This window comes from Brachycentrus maculatus, unplaced genomic scaffold, assembly GCF_059751285.1.
Source record: "Brachycentrus maculatus isolate JH-2025_06_01 unplaced genomic scaffold, ASM5975128v1 h1tg001123l, whole genome shotgun sequence".
NCBI lineage: Eukaryota > Metazoa > Arthropoda > Insecta > Trichoptera > Brachycentridae > Brachycentrus > Brachycentrus maculatus.
Window position 1 is genome coordinate 135,174 of NW_028281821.1, and position 20,826 is coordinate 155,999.

The 20,826-nt window shown below is 36.6% G+C and overlaps 1 protein-coding gene across 1 annotated transcript; it reads left to right on the forward strand.

Moving 5' to 3' along the window:
• Window positions 1-3,041: 3,041 nt before the first annotated feature.
• LOC148299492 (isoleucine--tRNA ligase, mitochondrial-like) lies at window positions 3,042-18,261 on the forward strand. Its single transcript, XM_088276020.1, has 12 exons — window positions 3,042-3,254; window positions 3,420-3,542; window positions 4,344-4,714; window positions 5,602-5,715; window positions 7,240-7,445; window positions 10,147-10,316; window positions 10,890-11,123; window positions 12,196-12,362; window positions 13,636-13,777; window positions 14,683-14,840; window positions 16,337-16,480; window positions 17,320-18,261. Exons 1-12 carry the CDS (start codon window positions 3,042-3,044, stop codon window positions 18,191-18,193), a joined length of 2,916 nt encoding a protein of 971 aa, XP_088132146.1. The 3' UTR covers window positions 18,194-18,261.
• The last annotated feature ends 2,565 nt before the right edge of the window (window positions 18,262-20,826 follow it).

The window sequence follows — 20,826 nt, forward strand, 5'->3', positions numbered from 1 at the left end:
ATGAAATAAATATGTGAATTTTTGATCAGGAAATTTTAGCAAAAATAAAGTTTACCTAAAACTGAGACAATGCTTTCTGATGACTGACTTAATTTTTTTTTTCATCTCCCCCATTTCGATGAAATTTTATTTTGCATCCAGATTGTACAAATGAAGTTGTATGGCTTACACGTTTTGAGTTGCTTTTTTATATTCACTGAGCTTTTTCACATATTATTATGAATTTCTGCCAAATGTACAAGATTTTGCACACTTGGCTACTTGGTTTATATACGATGACAAGCATTTGGCATATATTCAATGACAAAAGACTTGCACCTTTTGTAATTTTAAGCAAGCAAAGTCACCATGTTAAATTTAAGATTTATTTTATAGATTTATATATGAATGTGATGGAAAAAAAATATTTGCTGGGAATAATTGTTTTATTTATTTAATCCTTTAAAAAATATATATTATTGACTGCCTGTACCATGTGTTGCTGTGACTCAGTCTGCTTAAATAGAAAAAAAATTTAAAAAATAGCCAACCTTTCCATATGCGTAATTGAACAATGTTTATGAAGCAATGAAAATATCAAAAATCTGTGAAACAACAATACAATTGAAAACATTTAAAATGCTAAGTGACATGTCAGTCATGAGTAATGTTTAGTTTTGTATTATTGCTGTTACGCTTAACAGAAGGCCTGCCATGAAGGAAATAACACGTTATACCTATCAACTAGCATAACAGGCAAGAGTCTTCGAGATAGATTGAGAAATGCCAAGATCAGGGAAATATCCGAGATCGAAGATGTCGTTAGGTGGGGAAGGCAACGAAGAAGACAATGGTATGCGCATGTGAGGAGAATGGAACCATCCAGACTCCCCCACATCGCATTGTACGGCCAACCCCATGGTAGACGACTCCCGGGCAGACCACCAAAGAGATGGGCCGATAGCTGGGAATAGAGACGTCGCAGGAGGTTAATCCCTCTTAAAAACAGGCCCCAAGGCCTATAATAATAATAAGAAGAAGAAGACCTATCAACTGTATATTTTTATTTATATAGATAAAAATGCAAGGTATTAAAATTTCTAAGCAATTAGTGAATGAGATTTTGAACAAACAAATATTTACATATTTTTAAATAGGTAATTTAGATTGAAATTGCTTTATCTACAACTTCAGCTAATAACTGGTGTGGCCAAAGGCATTGGCACAGTTGAGTGCTGCTTGACTGCGAATCTAACATTGTGGCTTCGATTCCCATCAATTACTAAGAAAACTTGATTCAGATTTTTTGGGACTCGTACACGTTAGCAGTGTTATAGGTCACACAATCTAGTATGAGTATAGCCCCGAGTGCCCTAGTCATCACATCTTTTTTTATTACCTTTATTCTTCTTCTTTTTCTATAGCTCCTTATCTGTACCGAATACTGCATGGGGTACTGCATTGCAACAATGCTGTGTTACATTAATTGTTAATTATTTTAGGACAAGATGATCAATTCTACTCTTTTGGTACCAGTACATATTGATATTAAATACATATTACAGTGATAAAACAATTATATTTATTTTGATCTCCCTGGGTATCCAACCCGCGACCTCCAGCATGGTAGCCAAATGTGCTAACCACTACACTATAGAGGCGGACAATCAGCTATATTACCTTTACCATTTTGTTTCTCGTACAGCAGCATAATGCATAATATCCTTGCTCTGAACTACTTCAATTTCATCATCAGTATCTTTTCAAAAGAAGAAGAATCTGGAGTGAAGGACTGATCACCATATAATTGATGATCTAGTAAACACTGCAATGATCCGACGTAATGCCTTATGCATCACCTAGGGGTACAAAAAGGGTGCAGTAAGTCACAATGTATGTTTCATACTATCCTTCCCTATACCTTTCATTCCTATCTCCGGAGGTAATATGAAGGCTTCGCAAGATACAACTGAAAAACAACATTGAATCTATACAACTGTAGTAGACAAAGGTTGATAATTCTGTGGTTTGATGGCCTATGCTATTGCTAGCGCTGTCCAACTATGGAGCATCCTAGTGTTACCTCTCAAACCTTTGCAGGTAGACAACTCCAGTTCCAGAATAGCTCTTTTGCTAGACAGATATCATGTTAATGAATTGTTATGAAATTTACATCTGCAGTGTTCACATTTCAATACACCAATCTATGAACTATTTAATATGTTTACCAATCCAGTCTATATTAGTAACTGACTGCAATATTATTAGGTAAGTGGTTCATTACAATCATATTCTTCCAACTCACAAATTATTGCATTCGGTGATGTGAACATATTTATGATGTTTAAATAAAGGACAGTCTATAATATAAGGCACCCAAGCCTGGTTCTTATGATTGCAGAGGGCATGAGCGAAGGCACAAAGTAGACTCCATTTAAACTACATGGACCAAATTATCTCTGACATGCGCTGTAGCGGGTATGCCGAGTTGAAGAGACATGTTCATTACACAGGTTGTAACACACAAAGAAGATATATAGGCGACTCAATGAACAATCTGACTTCTGCCATTTGTATACTGATAATGCAGTGTTTCTTAAATGTACATATGTAAAGTTTTGGTGACAAAAAATTAATTATTTAGTTGTGCATATAAAGTAACTTCGTTATTTGTTAAAAAATTGCATTGAAAGCTCAATTTAATGCAAATTTGAATTTGAAGAAGGAATAAAAATTTTCAGGAATTAAGATGAGATTTGACAAAAAAGAAACTAAATATTCGTGCCAAAATAAAAAACAAAAGTTGCAATCAAAAGTTTTATAGGGAAAGTTACAAGATTTAAATAAATACATGAAAGTGCTGACAGATATGGTAGAGGGAGATTTTTTATGGCGGCGAATATTATTTTAATATGTAAATTATTCTGAAAATAGGTAGAGAAACCAACATTCATTACTATCCCACTCCCCCATTTTTTTAAAAATTGGTCCAAAGTGGGTAGGTACTTGACATGTAGAAAATGTTTCTTACCCTATCGTGGTCCTTATGGTAATTTATAAAAATGGCGGCTGTCGCTTTGACGTTTGGCTGCGGCGGGTTTTTGAAAAAAATTAAATATCCTCGAGTTGATAGATGGGGATTCCGCTCCTGTTCACAACAAAATTTATTGAAAAAAACTACAAGTTATACGAGCACAGTAATTTTACCCAAAACAGACTATCCCAGCCGCCACAAACCTACAAAAAGGGTTCAAGTTGACAATGACATTTATAAGGTTATGAAATATAATAATTTGAATGATCTTAAAATTTGTGCTTTTTTAAAGTCAATGTAGTTAATATTGTTGTTTATTATATTTTTTAGTACCAAAGCTTTTTGTCTACGTAACTAGTATTTCAATATTTATTAGATATTCATATATATTTTTAAAATCCAATAGGCTGCTGATTTTGAGGGATTATATTGTTGGCAAAGGGATAACTTAGAAGGCCCCGATTTTGTCCTTCATGATGGTCCACCGTATGCTAACGGAGATCCACACATAGGCCATGCAGTTAACAAGGTTTGTAAAAAAATCACAATGAACTTTGCAAATCGTATCTTCGCAAACTCTCATAAGTCAGAGATTCTGGGCTCGAATCCACTCTACCACAATTTGATACCTATTTTTAGTAGTTTGATAATATCCTAACGAGTACCCGTCTCTCCGTCAGGACAATCACTACCACAGCATGCAAATAATACTACCCGTCACTACCATAGCACTATGTACACACTTAAAACAACACAAAATGTTTAACACATGCGATTTTGGCCCTCATAAAAATCAATTTTTGTATTAATTTTTAAATCAAGCACAGACTTTTTGAGTCTACTAAGTTGTATTTTATTTAAAAAAAAACACATAAAAATTAATATTATGACAATTGTTTCGCCTAGTTATGACATTTTCAAACAAATAATAATAATAATAAATCTTTATTCCAGCTTGACTAAGTGGTGGGTGCAATACTTAGTCAGCCATATATGTTTTACAACATTTTTTTGTTTTATAAAATGTAATTAAAAATAATAAACAAATAAAAATAAAAATTATGAAAAGAAACGGCGAAAGAAAATAAAGATTATTTGGAGAGATGTAGATGAAGATGATAATGTTTTTCAAACGAACATTAGTTTGAAAATGCCATAACTAGGCGAAACAATTGTCACAATATTAATTTTTATGTGTTTTTTCAATAAAATACAACTAAGTAGACTCAAAAATCTGTGTTTGATTTAAAAATTAATACATAAATTAAAATGGCCTTCTACAAATTAAATGCCAAATCAATAAATAAAAATAAATGTTGATTATCTTCAGATATTGAAGGACATCACGACGCGGTACAACGTCATCAACGGTCGCCGAGTTCATTATATTCCCGGATGGGATTGCCACGGCCTTCCCATAGAGCTGAAAGCTCTCAACTACGGGAAGAAAACGTTCATCACCAAGTCCAGTATGAACGTCATACAGCTAAGAGAGATGGCCAGGAAGTTCGCAGTACTGACAGCCGACGCGCAGAGACAAGTGTTCAGGTCCTGGGGGGTCATGGCCGACTGGGACAAACAGTGCTACTATACGAGCGATAAGTCATACGTCAAAAATCAGCTGAGGCAGTTTTACAAGATGTATGAGAAGGGTTATATATACAGGGATGTGAAGCCGGTATATTGGTCCCCTTCTTCAGGGTACGTGCTCTTAACCTTTTAACCGCGTCAACTTTGTTCCTGAGAGACGCCCGTACGCGGCGTTATTTCACCGTTTTTAAAATGATTACTTTTATCATGTATTTAGTTAAGAAACCATTTATTTTCCTAAACAAAAACGTTCAATGGGATTCATTGTGCCTTTTTGGTACTCTATAATACACTTGTGTCACATTATTCTTGAAATATATCGTAATATAAACAAATAAGATCGTAACATAAATAAATCAAAGCACGCATCGTGTGTCACTCTTACCCACTGGCGATGCGTAGCGTCGAGAGTGAGACAGATATAGGGCATGATTATGGCGCGGACTAATTACCGACTGCAAGAAAAATCAGGGATCTGTTCTTTTATTTATCCTTGTGATGTTACAAATTATTAGTCAGATATTTCAACAGATGTCATAAGGCCAAGGATTGACGTATTATTTTATCCAAAGTTCCACACCATGAAAAAATCCCTCCAATTTGAACTGAGGTTCGAAACTTGGAGCAAAGTAAAAACACATACGGTTATGTCAGCCGCGTATGGGGCATGTTTTATGAAAACACATACGGTTATGCGAGCCGCGTGGATCCGGTTAAATATCTATTCTCTTAACGCTTTAAATGCCTGATGGTATTAGTATGGCTGATTTCAACAGGCTGTCAATAAAAAAAAGACCTAATAGAATTCAGAAATATACAACTAAAACATTCAGAAAATGTTTGAGGTGTCACATTTTAGCATAAACTACAAAAAATGTTTAACACATGCGAATTTGGTTGACCCGGACACCAACATGCACCAATTGGAGCTTTATTATGTTCTTCGTGATGCCAGTTTTCCAATTGATAAAATAAAACAAGTAATCATTCATTTTCAGGAGTGCTTTGGCTGAAGCAGAATTAGAATACGATCCCAAACACAGTAGTACGCAGGTGTATTTGGAATTACCACTTAAAAATATACCCGATCGACTTAAATCTCTGGCACCCAAGTAAGATAATGAATATAAAATACTCTATTATTTATTTCTAAATGCTTAATGGATGCTTATTTTGTTTTATTTTTTATTATAAATTTATTATATGTTATCATGGATACTATACTGTGTGTTGACACCACCTTGGTGTCAACACACGTTGGTGTTATGCGCATATGTATTGAGAAATGCCAGTGATTTATTTATGACTTGACAATTATTATGTTGAATTCCGTATTAATACTTTCGACTTGGGTCTACTCAAATGCTTAGTTTATTTTTAAAACTTGATTTTTCTATTCATTGCAACTGCAGACTGAATTGCAACTGCGGAATCTGGCTAAGTCAGGCTATGTTGGCTCCATTTCCATAGGTTAACTTGGGTTCGGATTACAGAAACCGTACATTTGAACTAGGAACACTAGAGCACAGGTTAAATATATAAAAATAACTTTCTTTAACAGATTATCGACTTAGTTTCATGATAAAAACCACCAAAAACAGAACAAGCACGTGCGCTCGGTAGGACCGATCTTCCTGGAGTGGCGTCGTCCGGGGTGGGGGGGGCTGTGCTATGTAGATCAGCGGAAGTGAAAACATGTAGAAACCCACGTACGCCGAGTGAACCACGTGACTACTCGATGACTATTTAAATTTGACGCGTAATACCGTTTTGGGTATTACAGGATACAGACAAATAAAATACAAAGATCATTGTCCTTTACTTAAGTCGGCAGTTGGTACTTACAAAGCAATAAACGCGTATGGGGAAAGCCCATAAATCATTTTTTATTCGCAGATTTTGAGTTTTCGGCGGTTGTTAAACTGTGTAGTTATTTTCTAATATTTTATTAGTGTTTTTAACATTTTTTTTACTTTTGTGATTTGTGGACTAACATGATTTTATTTTGAGACGTTAGAGACCATTTAACCGTTTTTGTATTGTTTTCGAGTTCAACCTCAAGTTCAAAATATGAAGTTCACTGACATATTTTATATTTCCGGACAGCTGTCTAATGTCGCCCGCCTCAAGATACAGTTTTATCAAAACATTGCCGTAACTAATGTGTTAATAAGACTAAACGCGTCACATATTATCATAAACATACATTTATGTAAATGAAGTAGAATTCAATCCAAAAACCGTGTTTAATTTTGTATATATTACCCAACAATTGAATTTTCTACCTTAATCTTCTAGCTTAGTTTAATTTCGCTTTTGATTTTACCTTTTAAAAAATTTTTCATTTCATAACTTTTTATTTTTATTATTCTTTTTCACGACCACATTTCTTTTCTTTCTTTATATGTGTATTTAACCTTTACATGTTCCTGTAAGTTTGTTGCTTTCTCATCTAACTGATGAAAAAATAAATGATTTGTATTGCACTGTATTTCATTTCATGTAATGTGTTTTTCATTATTTGCGAACCATGAATAAATGAAAACTAAAATTCGGTGACAATTGTTTCGCCGTATTAGGGCAATTTCAAACTAATGCAGCGCATGTTTAGCACTTTGGGACACATTTTTTTATAGTGAACGATTTTCCGCCGTGATCTGGACCACGACTCCCTGGTCTCTGGTTGGCAACCAGGCCGTCTGCTACTCCGCAAGTCTTGCGTATTCCGCTCTGCGTTCGAGGGAACGTCCCGACAGACCGCTGCTCATCGTGGCCTCCGCTCTCGTGGAAGAATTCAACCAGACTGTCGGCGGGAATTACGAAGAAGTGCTGTCTTTTCAAGGTACTTAACTTGACTATCTTTTTTTAAAAATTTAATGTTAACTGACTAACTAACTAACCATCACGCCGGTTCTCCGCAGGGGTAGGCAGAGAGAATCGAACGCCACACCACTCTTTCTTTGCAAACATTCTTCGCCTCTTCTACATTCATGCATCTCCTCATACATACCCGACAATTATTACGACTCCTGACCCGGCCGCTTTCAAGTATTTGACATACCTGATTGTGCCAGGTTTTCCTCAGTTTTCCTCTGTTTCTTTTTCCAACTACATTCGCCTCATAAATTTGTTGAACGGTTCTTTCCTCACTCATACGTTCCACAATAAATACCACTATTTCTTAAAATCTACTGTGACACGTGTTTCTATGCGTTCCGCATCATTTTCAAATACGGTATCACAGTAGATTGTAAGAAATATTGGTAAGTAAGTAAAACATTAATTAAAAATGTATAGATTTTACCACAAAGTGACTGCCGAATCAATTAATGAAAAAATTTACTATCTTCCCCTAGACTCATGTTGTGTGGAAATGAAGCATGGAGTTGGCAAAAGAAGGATGAGAGATTACAATCGAAATCCTTTCTCACAGACAAATGTGCAGCAAAATATTATATTTAGGTAGGGACTGACCTCCACATTTCGTCGTAGCGTAACATTGGCGGTGACCATCCGACTTCGGATGGAGCACTCGAAACGCTGTACTGACTATACGAACGCTCGCATCGTAACGTGTTACGTTACGACCAAATGACTCCGGTCAGTCCCCACCTTTATATATGTTCGAATGGTGATACATATAAGTAAACAATGCAAGGCAGAGATAAGCATCATCCATCAAATTAAGAAAGGTGTGTTGGAAATTGTTTAGATATGTGAATCGAATGAGTGAAGAAAGAATAGTAAAACAAATATATGAGACAAATGTGGTCGGTAATAGAAGCAGAGGAAGACTGGGGAAAACTTGGCAAACCGAAGCATGAACATGTGTTTCAAATACTTGGTATGGTCAGGTCAGGAGTCGGAATAATCGGCGTGTACGTTTGAGGAGATGCGTGAATGCTGAAGAGGCTAGGAATGTTTGCAATGACAGATTGGTGTGGTGTTCTATTCTCTCTTCCTACCCCTACGGAGAGCGGCGCGATGGTTTTTTATTATTATTAATAGAAGCAGAGGAAGACTGGGGAAAACTTGGCAAACCGAGGCATGAACATGTGTTTCAAATACTTGGTATGGTCAGGTCAGGAGTCGGAATAATCGGCGTGTACGTTTGAGGAGATGCGTGAATGTTGAAGAGGCTAGGAATGTTTGCAATGACAGATTGGTGTGGTGTTCTATTCTCTCTTCCTACCCCTACGGAGAGCGGCGCGATGGTTTTTTATTATTATTAATAGAAGCAGAGGAAGACTGGGGAAAACTTGGCAAACCGAGGCATGAACATGTGTTTCAAATACTTGGTATGGTCAGGTCAGGAGTCGGAATAATCGGCGTGTACGTTTGAGGAGATGCGTGAATGCTGAAGAGGCTAGGAATGTTTGCAATGACAGATTGGTGTGGTGTTCTATTCTCTCTTCCTACCCCTACGGAGAGCGGCGCGATGGTTAGTTGGTTAGTATTTACGACCTAATTATTGGTTGGTGTTAGTAATCAATTAATATACTGTATAATTAATATATGTATAATCCACAATTGTACTCATGATTCGTAACTCATGAGTCGTAACAATCGGCGGGTATGTATGAGGAGATGCATGAACGTGGAAGAGGCGAAGAATGTTTGCAAGGACAGAGTGGTGTGGCGCTCTATTCTCTCTGCCTACCCCTGCGGAGAAGCGGCGTGATGGTTAGTTAGTTAGTTAGTACTCATGATTGGCTACTGCATTACTCGAATTTTGGAAAGATGTAAAAATGCTTTGATTACATTATTTGAGTGAAACCCCGTCTTCGACATCTATGATTGAAAAAAGTAAGTTTTATATGAAATCTTCGTGAAATATGCGTAAAGGTGGAGACTGACCGTAGCATTTTGCCGTAACGTAACACGTTACGATGCGAGCATTCAGGCAGTCAGTACAACGAGCCATAGTTTCGGATACTCGGTGATGCTCACTGCGAGCGATGTTACGACGTTATGTTACGACGAAATGCTCCGGTCAGTCTCCACCTTTAAGTTTGTTCTTGAATTATTTTACACACTGAAAATATCATTTAGTATTTATTTTACACACTGAAAATATCATATCGAATAGTGAAATAAGGAAGGAATGCAAAGCTGAGATAAGCATTATCGATAAAATTAAAAAAGGTGTGTTGAGATGGTTTGGACATGTAGAACGAATGAGTGAGGAAAGAACGGTAAAACAAATTTGTGAGGCGAATGTTAGCGGGAAAAGAAGGAGAGGAAGACCGAGAAAAACATGGCGCGATCAGGTATGCCAAATACTTGAAAGTGGTCAGGTTAGGAGTCGTAACAATCGGCGGGAATGTATGAGGAGATGCATGAACGTGGAAGAGGCGAAGAATGTTTGCAAGGACAGAGTGGTGTGGCGCTCTATTCTCTCTGCCTACCCCTGCGGGGAAGCGGCGTGATGGTTAGTTAGTTAGTTAGTTAAAATATCATTTTCAATTTTTATTGTACTTATTTTCATATCAGTTTTTATTTACAATATTTCTAGTGTGCTTCTTTTGTATTATTATTTTTAGGTGACGTTTTATCGGATGCTCTGTACAGTCACCCACTGAAGGAAGACTGCTTGCTACCCTTTCTCATCGGTGACCATGTGTCTGCGGAAAAGGGGACGGGATTAGTGCACACTGCGCCGGCACACGGGCCCGAAGACTTCTTGGTCGCCCTGAAAAACAACATGAAAGTGGTATGTTACATATGTATTAGTAAAAATACAAATGTGTAAATCATACATTTATGTCATCTCAACATAGATATAGAAGAGTATGGAAGTCTGTGTATTTGCAGGATCTATGACCTGTCATAGGCTGGTTAAATGATCGCTTTACACACATTCAACATTCACCAATTCTACCCATGATTGACAACCACACTACTCAAATTATTGGAACTCCTAAATATATTGATCAAACTCATTCACTAGGAACATTGTATGTGCGAGTTCACAATGGCCACCTATGTTGGATTGAGCAAAGCTTTTATTAAGCAGAGACTCTTTCCATTTGTATTGCCGTAAGATAGTGGCCGTAAGCCCGTCAAATGGCCAGACTTCAATATTCTTCTTCATCCATGTTGAAATGTCTGTGAAAAAAATTATGTAAAAAAAATAACTTCTAATTGGCGATTATCCAGATTTGTCAACGAGTATTTGGACACACTCAAAATGTTGTAAAAAAATAAAACTCAGTGAGGGCATATTGCTGTAATTGGTAATTTGCTATTTTGTGGATGATGAAATTAAAATAAATAACTATTCCAGGAATGCCACGTGGATGAGGAGGGAAGGTTTGTCGAGTTTGGCCCCCGTTTCGACGGCTTGGAGGCACTGTCGGAGGGCCAGCGCGAGGTCATCAGCTCCCTGGGGGAGCGGGTGCTCCACTGCGCCCCGTTCCTGCACCCGTACCCCCTGGACTGGAGGACCAAGCAGCCCATCATCGTCAGGGCCTCCAGCCAGTGGTTCGTCAACACGGAGAAACTCAAGCAGATTGCCTTGGTACGTTGTAACCTTTCCGAAAGTATTTATTTATTATATTTGTATTTATTTATTTTGTCCGCCTCCGTAGTGTAATGGTCAGCACGCTCAGCTACCATTCTGGAGGTCCCGGGTTCGATTCCCAAGGGGGGTAAAATAAATATAAGTGTTTTTTTCACTGTCATATTTATTTAATATTACCCTGGACTGGTACCTGAAGCAAAGGGCTGATCACCTTTCCTTCATGTGTAAACGATCAAGATAACACTGCGTTTATATGACGCAGTGCCCTATGCACCATTGGGTGCGGATAAGGGTTTTATTTTTATTATTATTATTTATTTATTCGGCACAAGGGCCTTCTACAATTGAATATGAAAACAATAAAGAACAGTGCATTTATATTATATTAAGTAAAACATACATTATATTATTTTGTAAATAAATTATCTGGTCAAATTATAAGCTTAATAAAAAAAATGAAAATGGTATTTTCTGGCGTTTCTCATGTGTGTGATTATAATCCAGGATTTGGACCTCACATACTAATATAAGAGTTTCTGCTTGATAAAAAGCTTCTTTACATCTCACCAATAGACGTCTCTAGTGAAGTTCTAGTGATTCAAGAACAAGGTTTCTAAATTGGTCCATATATATAGAACTTCCAAGAATCAGAGTAGTGTGGTTGTCAATAATGGGTAGAATTGGTGAATGTTACACGTGTGTAAAGTGATCACTTAAACTAGCCTATGACGGTCGTCAGCCCAGTAAATGCCCAGACTTCCATATTCTTCTTCACCTTTGATGAGATGTCAAAAAATAATATGTAAATAACATAAAAATTTTGATAAAAGTTCAGCAGCTGTTAAGCTTTCTTCAAATATTTTATCTAGCAATTTATTTCCACTGATTAATTGAATTAGTTCTTTAGTAAACCAAGTGGCATACTCTTTGTTGTATAGTGTAGGGTGTGGATTTAAAAAAATATTACTATGTATCTGACTTTTCTGTCTTAGAAATTGAGATTTGATCTCGGGTACCTGTTGCTGTAAACGATATTAGCACCGTGGTGATCAGTCTCTTATGTTTCCAGGAAGCCTTGAATGAAGTAACCTTCCTCCCTGCGTCGACTTGTCACCAGAACAAGTCAAATCTTGTCAACCAGATCCAGAACCGGCCATATTGGTGTATATCCCGACAGAGGTCATGGGGCACTCCGATTCCTGTGCTTTATGATGGAGATAGACCCTTGATCAGCAAGTAAGTTAGTTTAATCTAAAAAAAGTAAGTATCTACTTTATGGAGTTTTTCTTCTAAACTCTAGAGTAATGTGAATATCTCCGTCTATTTGAGATGAGTCCTTGAGATGAGATAAGGGAGATTCCCCACTAGATGAACTGACCAAATCAAGGGTACTATAAATTCATCAGTAGTTGGAGCAACGCGGATATCTTTTGGGCACCTTTTTAGTACATATTGTTCTGTTTGTGTGTGGCATTTGTAGCGCGACTCATTTTTATACTGGCTTGAGATAAGCAAGTTTAAACATTTGCCGTTGAAGGGACTAAAACTGACTTTACACTCGCTAATCGTACATCTATACATGAACATTTGATTATTTCTTTTGTATTTTTTTATTCAATACACTTCTTCTTCTTCTTCATTCTTATTGATCCCTGGATCTGTCTGTTCCGTTATTCATCTCTTGTGACGTGGACTGGCAGCTGTCACGCCATCGCTTTGGAGATTTTCCAGGTGGTCTTGTTCTGTCTTGATTCTCTTGAAAAGCAATTGGGACCAGTCTGTTTTCTTGCATTCTATTGACATGGGCATCCAAGAATCGTCTTCACTGTTTTCCCCATCTGATTATATCCTCTGTACTACACATTTTCCCAATTTTCATATTTCTTATTCAGTCTCTTACGTATTTTTGGTTATACTCCTCAATATCTCATTTCTGAAGATCTCAGAAGAGATTTGGTTCTCGCATTGTCTGCTCTGGTCTCCATCCCATATGTGGCAATCATTATGCATACTTCTTTTTCTTTCTTCTTCTTTATCAGCCTCATCTATGACTCAAAGTCAAAATGCAATGTAAAAGCTAGTTATACAGTAGCCATGATACTAGCCGAATGAAGCATGTTAAATCTCAAATGAGAACAAGAATCACTGATGAGCATTCGGAAAACTATTTGCGTGTAGCAACAAAATCAATCGTTAACGTATCAACGTTGACGCACTTAGTTCTGACAAAAAAAACAGACATCTCATGATTTTTTTTTTTAATTATTAATTTTTATTTTTTGTATTGCCTAGCTATTATCTCTTTCATATGTTTGATTCACATTTTTGTTAAATCTTCTTAAAAAAAAAAACAATATATTTCATGTTTGCTTTGAATAATAAAAGAAATTTTGTTTTACGGCCCGGTAAGAAATCTCATTTCTAAAATCTGGCCCAGCTTCTAAAAATGTTGGCCACCCATGATCTAACGTGTACTCCACACCCAATGTGTTTATGTTACCCTGTTTAGAGAACTGGTGGAGAGAATTTGCGGTGCAATGGATATCCAAGGAGTCAACAGCTGGTGGAACAATCCGGTCGACCACCGAATCGTGTCTGAGAGCTTCCTCAAGGAGAACGACACATCCATGGAGAGGCTGGTCAAGGGAAAGGTTGACAATCAATAACTAACAATACTTTGCGTTTTCATCTAACTAACTTCATAGCGGAAAAACACCACACCACTCTGTCTTCGTCTCTTACACATTCATGCATCTCCTCACATGTATGTACCTGCCGTGTCAAGTTTATCTTTGTTGTGTCGGGTTGTGGTCTCGTGGTGGTGTCGCGGACTCTTGAGTCAGAGTTTTTCAGCCCAAACCCATTCTTACCACCATAATTAATACTGAGCCTACTGTTCTTAACTATTTCTAATACTGAGCCATTTAGGTTCACAGAAATAGTATGAAATTGAAGTATTTTTGTAAATAATAAAATCACAAATTTTTATCTTTTTCAAATATGTACCTCGGTTTTTCTCTGATCCTATTTCCAAATACATTCGCCTCATAAATTTGTTTAACCGTTTTTTCCTCATTCATTTGATTCACATGCCCAAACCATCTTAATACACCCTTCTTAATTTTATCGATAATGCTTATCTCAGCCTTGCATTCTTTTCTCGTATCACCATGGAACATCTATCATACATGGTTTTGCCGCACTGAGAGATTGCATTTTGACTGCATTCAGTCTACTTTCATCCTTCTTTTGCCAACTCCATGCTACACTTCAATACATTAGGATTGGAATACATTATGTATTCTTCTTCTAACCCTTATCTGCACCCAATGGTGCATAGGGCACTGCATCATATTCACAGTGTTATCTTGATTGTTACTTACGTGAAGGCAAGGTGAACTCCACTGACAAGAAACAGAAGGTAACTTGGTCTCTGAAAAAAAGATTTTAAATGTGTTTATAATTTTTTTGAATAAATGTATACAGTTCATGTAAAAAAATAAAAATATGTGATCTAGTCCCAATTTTTCATATCATTCCTCTGCACTGTTCCCAGGATATAATGGACATCTGGTTGGACAGCGGGCTGTCCTGGTCTTCCGTGCTAGACGGGCAGGGAGCCGATCTGTACCTGGAAGGCCTGGATCAGTGCACCGGATGGTTCCAGACTTCGCTGCTGACCGGCGTCGCCCTCACCGGAAAGGCACCCTACAAGTAATAATTCTTTTCTTTCTTCTTAACTTAGCTTATATGTATTACATTTAGTATAAAAACTAATACAGTAAACTCCCTATAACGTTGGGATAGGTACCGCATTATTGGAGGGAACATTGTAAGGGTTTAATGTTTTTAAATTGTATTTTAATTTTAAATGACTCATTTCAGTTATCACTCATTTCAGTTGTCCGCCTCCGTGGTGTAATGGTCAGCGTGTTTAGCTACCGTGCTGGAGGTCCCGGGTTCGATTCCCAGGGGGGGAGGTGAAAATAAATATTAGTGATTTAACACTGTAATATTTATTTAATATTACCCTGGACTGGTTCCTGAAGCGCAAGAGTGATCACCTTGCCTTCATGTAAGTAATGATCAAGATAACACTGCGTCAATTTGATGCAGTGCCCTATGCACCATTAGGTGTGGATAAGGGTTTAAAAAAAAAAAAAAAAAAAAAATACATTTCAGTTATTTCTGTTAGTTAAAATGTAAAAATACAATTTAAAACATTAACCCCTTGTAATGTTCCCTGCAATAATTTGACTTACTGTAACAACATATCGCTCACTCTTTTCAACAACGTCATATATAAAAAAAATCGTCAATTTTCAGTTCTGCATGTTTTCGGAATGCCCAGAAAATGTACTATATCCCAGCAAAAGCGGCATATTTTTAACTTAATATTTACCCGCTACAGGGCAGAAAGTGTTGTATTTGGATTTTGAAGAAAAGGTATTGTTTGATCAATTTTTTAAATATACCAAATATTTTTAAAATGGAGAAAAAACCTTCAGGTTTTACCTAAAAAGATCTATTGCACAGTTAAAAGTTCAATAAGTGGCTTGATATTTATTTTTAATACATTTTATTATATTCTTAAACTTTAAAAACGATCTTCGGAAAAATCAAGTTTTTAGATATATGACGTTGTTGTAAGGAGTGAGCGATATGTATTTACATCTTCTTACAATGAATATAACATATCTTTTTAAATTCATTTAAACTCTTTTCATTCTTCATACATTCAGGCATTTCATCATACATTTTTTAAACCTCTGTACATAATACGATTTTGCAATTTTTTTATATTTTTAAATAGCAGTGATAATCTATCCTTATTTCTAGTTACATGTTCCTTCTTCTTCTACTACTTGGTGTAAGCCTTGTGGCTTGTTTTTAAGAGGTATTATAGCCTCCTGCAATCTTGACTCCCAGCTGTCAATCCTAACTCTTTGGTGGTCTGCCCTGAGTCGTCTACCTTGGGGTCGGCCGTGCAGTGCAATGTTGGGGAGTTTGGATGGTTCCATTCCCCTCACATGTGCATACCAATGTCTTCTTCGTTGTCTTCCCCACCTAACGACGTCTAGGATCTGGCATATTTCCCTTATCCTGGTGTTCCTTATTCTATCTCGTAGACTCTTGCCAGATATGCTCATGTTGTGACTGCTATTATATTGAAACAATGAAAACCTGGAATGGTTTGTTTTCCGTTTTAGGTCCCTGTTTGTTCATGGTTTCACCGTAGACTCATCCGGGAGGAAGATGTCCAAATCCCTGGGGAATGTCACGGCGCCCGAGCTGATCATTGCGGGAGGGAAGAATTTGCAGAAAAACCCCGCTTACGGCATAGATACCATGAGGTACGTAATATTCATCCTTGGTACCCCATTTGTTCATCTTTCACAGCAACCATGTCGCTGGACCATCGAAAAACTAATGTTTGGATAAGGGAAATGACCAAGGTAACAGATGTGGCTCAAAAAATCAACAGCTTTTACGGATATAATGAAACAATCATACGATACAAACGTAAAAAACCTAAATAACCGCAAAAAAGTATATGACAAAAATGACTTACACATGGTTATGGTACCTCAGCTGTTCATATATAACGTCTGACGTATACAACGCTACTACACTATCTTATTATATTGTTTTGTGTCGTTGTGTAACATATATGTGTGAATGTAAAGCTCTCTCCTTTTTTTAACTTCCACTCATTTACGAGTGATTTTATATTCTATATATATTCGATACTCTTTCTCCTTTTCTCTTCATCGTTTTTTTTATTCTCTCTCATGTTACAAAATGTGTGTAATAAACGCGATGCGTTCTTAAAGTGGAACTGGGCAGGTCGTGTGGCACGTATATCTGAGGATAGATGGACGAAGCATGTGCTTGACTGGAGGCCTAGAAGCGTGGGTAGGCCCCAGACAAGATGGTCTGATGACATTAGGAAAGTGGCGGGCCTGCACTGGAAGAGAGAGAACTGTGGAAGTCCAAGAGGGAGGTCTTTGTTCAATACTGGACACAAGAAGAAGGCTGAAATATGTCATCGGACCATCCTTTTAAAAGTTTTTAGACGTCTCTTTTATTATCTCAATGTCTCCATCTTAAAATTTTAGGGGCCCATCTTATATGGTCTTGTTGAGTTTACCAATGAATCATTCTAATTAATTTGTTGATTGTCAATTTTCAGATGGTGGATAGCTAGCCACGGCACGCAAAACTTGCAAGTCACCGTTAGCGACAACATATTAGCGGAGAGCAATTCCGAACTATCCAGACTTCGGAACTTGATGAAGTTCTTATTAGGAGCCGTCAGCGATCTCGAACAAACCACACTCGATAACACGCAGCAGCTCGGTTATACCGACTCTTACATGCTTCACGTTTTGCACGAGTTTCACACGGAAACGAAGAAGTTATACGAGAACATGCAATTCAACCGAGTGTGCTCTAGCGTCGTGAACTTTACATCGAACCATGTATCGGGATTCTACTGCCATATTGTCAAAGACCGCTTGTATTGCGAGAGCAGAAATTCCACTGCTAGAAAAAATTGCCAAGTGGTCATGAATCAAATCCTAGTTTCTCTCTGTCAAGTCTTAGCGCCAATAGTACCTCATTTCGTCGAAGAAGTTTGGAGTTATCATCCGCTGAGCCAAAGACGGCCATTCTTCAAAACGATCCAAGAGCCGCCTAAAGCCGTATGGAACAGACCTTACGTTGACTTGCTAATGGATTCAGTTTTAGACATCAAGAAATCGTTGAATACAAAATGTTTCGGGTCGAATTCTTTGGAGTACGCTGCCATCATCAGAGCCACTCCGGAGCTCTTCGATAGACTGTTGGACATGCAAGGTTCAAAAGTGAAAAATTCCGGAGAGCTGTGCGAAGTGTTGCAAGTGTCCGAGGTCGTCTTGGAGGAGGCGAAACCGCACGAAGACGAGTTTGTCTTGAATGTGGAAAAGGTGAAGAAGTCTCAGTGCGGCAGGTGCCGGAGGTTTACTGCGGATGCTGAAGATGAGCCGTGCGAAAGGTGCAGAAATGTCTTATCGGAAATGAGATAAAATATTTTTCTAGTCTAAATAGGTTTTATGTAATTATTAGTAATAAATGATTTTTTATTTGAAAAAAAGAGTTTTATTTATCCTTGGTTTTTATTTGGGTAATTTTGTTCGGTCCAATTTTGTAACCATTCCTAACTAACTAACTAATTGACCATCACGCCTTTTCAACACAGGAGAAGGCAGAGAGAATAGAACGCCACACCACTCTGTCTTTGCAAATATTCTTAGCCTCTTCCACATTCATGCATCTTATCATATCGGCTGTCCAAACTCAAAACACAGTAAGGGACATTTTTTTGTAGTACGTTTTTTTTTGCATTTTTAGACTAAGTAGATTCTACTTAGTCCAAAAAGGCAAAAAAAACGTACTACGAAAAAATGTCCCTTACTGTGTTTTAAGTTTAGGCAGCCGATATATCGCTCACTCCTTTCAAGAACGTCATAAATCAAAATACTTGATTTTTCAGGAGAACAGTTTAAAGTTTAAAAATATAATACAATGTATTAAAAATAAATATCAAGCCACTTACTGAACTTTTTACTGTGCAACAGAATTTTTTAGGTAAAACCTGAAGGTTTTTTCTCCATTTGAAAAATATTTAGTATTTTAAAAACATAATTAAACAATACCCTTTCTTCAAAATGCAAAAACAACATTTTCTGCCCTGTAGCGGGTAAATATTAGGTTAAAAACATGTCTCTTTTGCTGGGAAATAGTACATTTTCTGGGCATTCTGAAAACACGCACAACTGAAAATTGTCAATTTTTGATTTATGACGTTCTTGAAAGGAGTGAGCGATATACCCGCCGATTATTCCGACTCCTGATCTGACCACGTCCAAGTATTTAAGAAACTTGACGATACCAAGTTTTGCTTGGTTTTACTCTGCTTTTATTTCCAACTACATTCGCCACATAAATTTGTTTTACTGTTCTTTCCTCATTCTCATTCGTTCCACGTGCCAAAATCATCTCAATACACTTTTTCTTAGCTCACCTTTTCTTTAATGTTCAAAGGATAATCTACCCTTGTTTATTTCTCAAATATTACATAAAAATAGCACATTTTTCGACTTAGCTGTCTGAAAAGATTGGTTTATAAATGAAAAGAATGTAAAAATCCCCATATAATATTTGAAACATCATATAAAGTGTAGAATAAACTTTTGAAGGGTAATGTGAACATTGTGGCTTCTTAGAGTTTTTTAAGAGAAATATTTGTGTTTTTATTATTTACACAAATATTTCAATATCATACTATTTCTGTGAGCCTAAGCGACTCATTATTAGAAATAGGTATTAAATTGTGGTAGAGTGGGTTCGAACCGAGAAACTCTGACTTAAGAGTCCGCGGCACTAACCATGGGACCACAACCGGACACTCAAATAGTATAAATGTTCTTATTAATACATTTATACTATTGTTCATACACATCGCGCACTCCTTTCAAGAACGTCATAAATCAAAAAACTTGATATTTCAGGAGAACGTTTTTAAAGTTTAAAAATATAACACAGCGTATTAAAAATAAATATCAAGCCACGTATCGAACTTTTTACTGTGCAACAGATCTTTTTAGGTAAAACCTGAAGGTTTTTTCTCCATTTGAAAAATATTTATTATATTCAAAAAAATAATTAAACAATACCTTTTCTTCAAAATGCAAAAACAACACTTTCTGCCCTGTAGCGGGTAAATATTAAGTTAAAAATATGCCTCTTTTGCTGGGATATAGTAAATTTTCTGGGCATTCCGAAAACACGCACAACTGAAAATTGACAATTTTTTATTTATGACGTTCTTGAAAGGAGTGAGCGATATGTCAATTTAATACTTTTTAAAGATAAGCTAATGCGTTCATGTGTTTGAAAATAGGAATCAAGTTGTGACAGAGTGGGGTTGAACCTAGAATTTTTTTATGATACTTATCTTGGAACGATAACCTGAAAACTCAATTGTGTGCAATTTCAATAGTTTTATATTAAAAGATATTATTTATAATCTTAATTTTTTCATGGTTTGTGTTTTTTCGTATTGTTTTTTTTTTATGTAGCATTGATTTTTTTTAAATGGAAAAAATGCCAAAATAATTATAAAAATTAAAATATACAAAAACAACCTTAAAAAATCAAGCGCATTAAAAAGAAACAATGATATATTAACAGTAACAAAAAGAAAAAAATTAATAATTGTGGAGAATCCCAGATTTGTGAACAAGGATTTAGACACAACCAAAACGTTATTATTAACCATATCCGCTCCCTATGTGGAGCATATGGAGTCCACAAACTGTCTTCAGGCTTATCTGTCGGCTGCCAGCTCCCTTGCATCTTCCCAAGTCAGGCCACGTCCCGAAGTTCTGACGAGAACTGCCGACGAATTGTCAGCAGTGGTCATCCAAAAAATAACAAAAACATAACTGGTCCAAATAATATGCCTCATAAAAAAATGGAAATAATTTTTTCAGGCGTCCCCCAGTATATAAAATAATTAAGGAAGGATCTTGTATTAAAAAAATCATTTTTCATGTTTAAATTGTTTTTATTGAACAAGTTCAAAAAAAAAATAGAGATCAAGCGCCAAAATAAAATTCTAGCATTTTTGCAACTTGTTTACCCAAATTTTAGATCC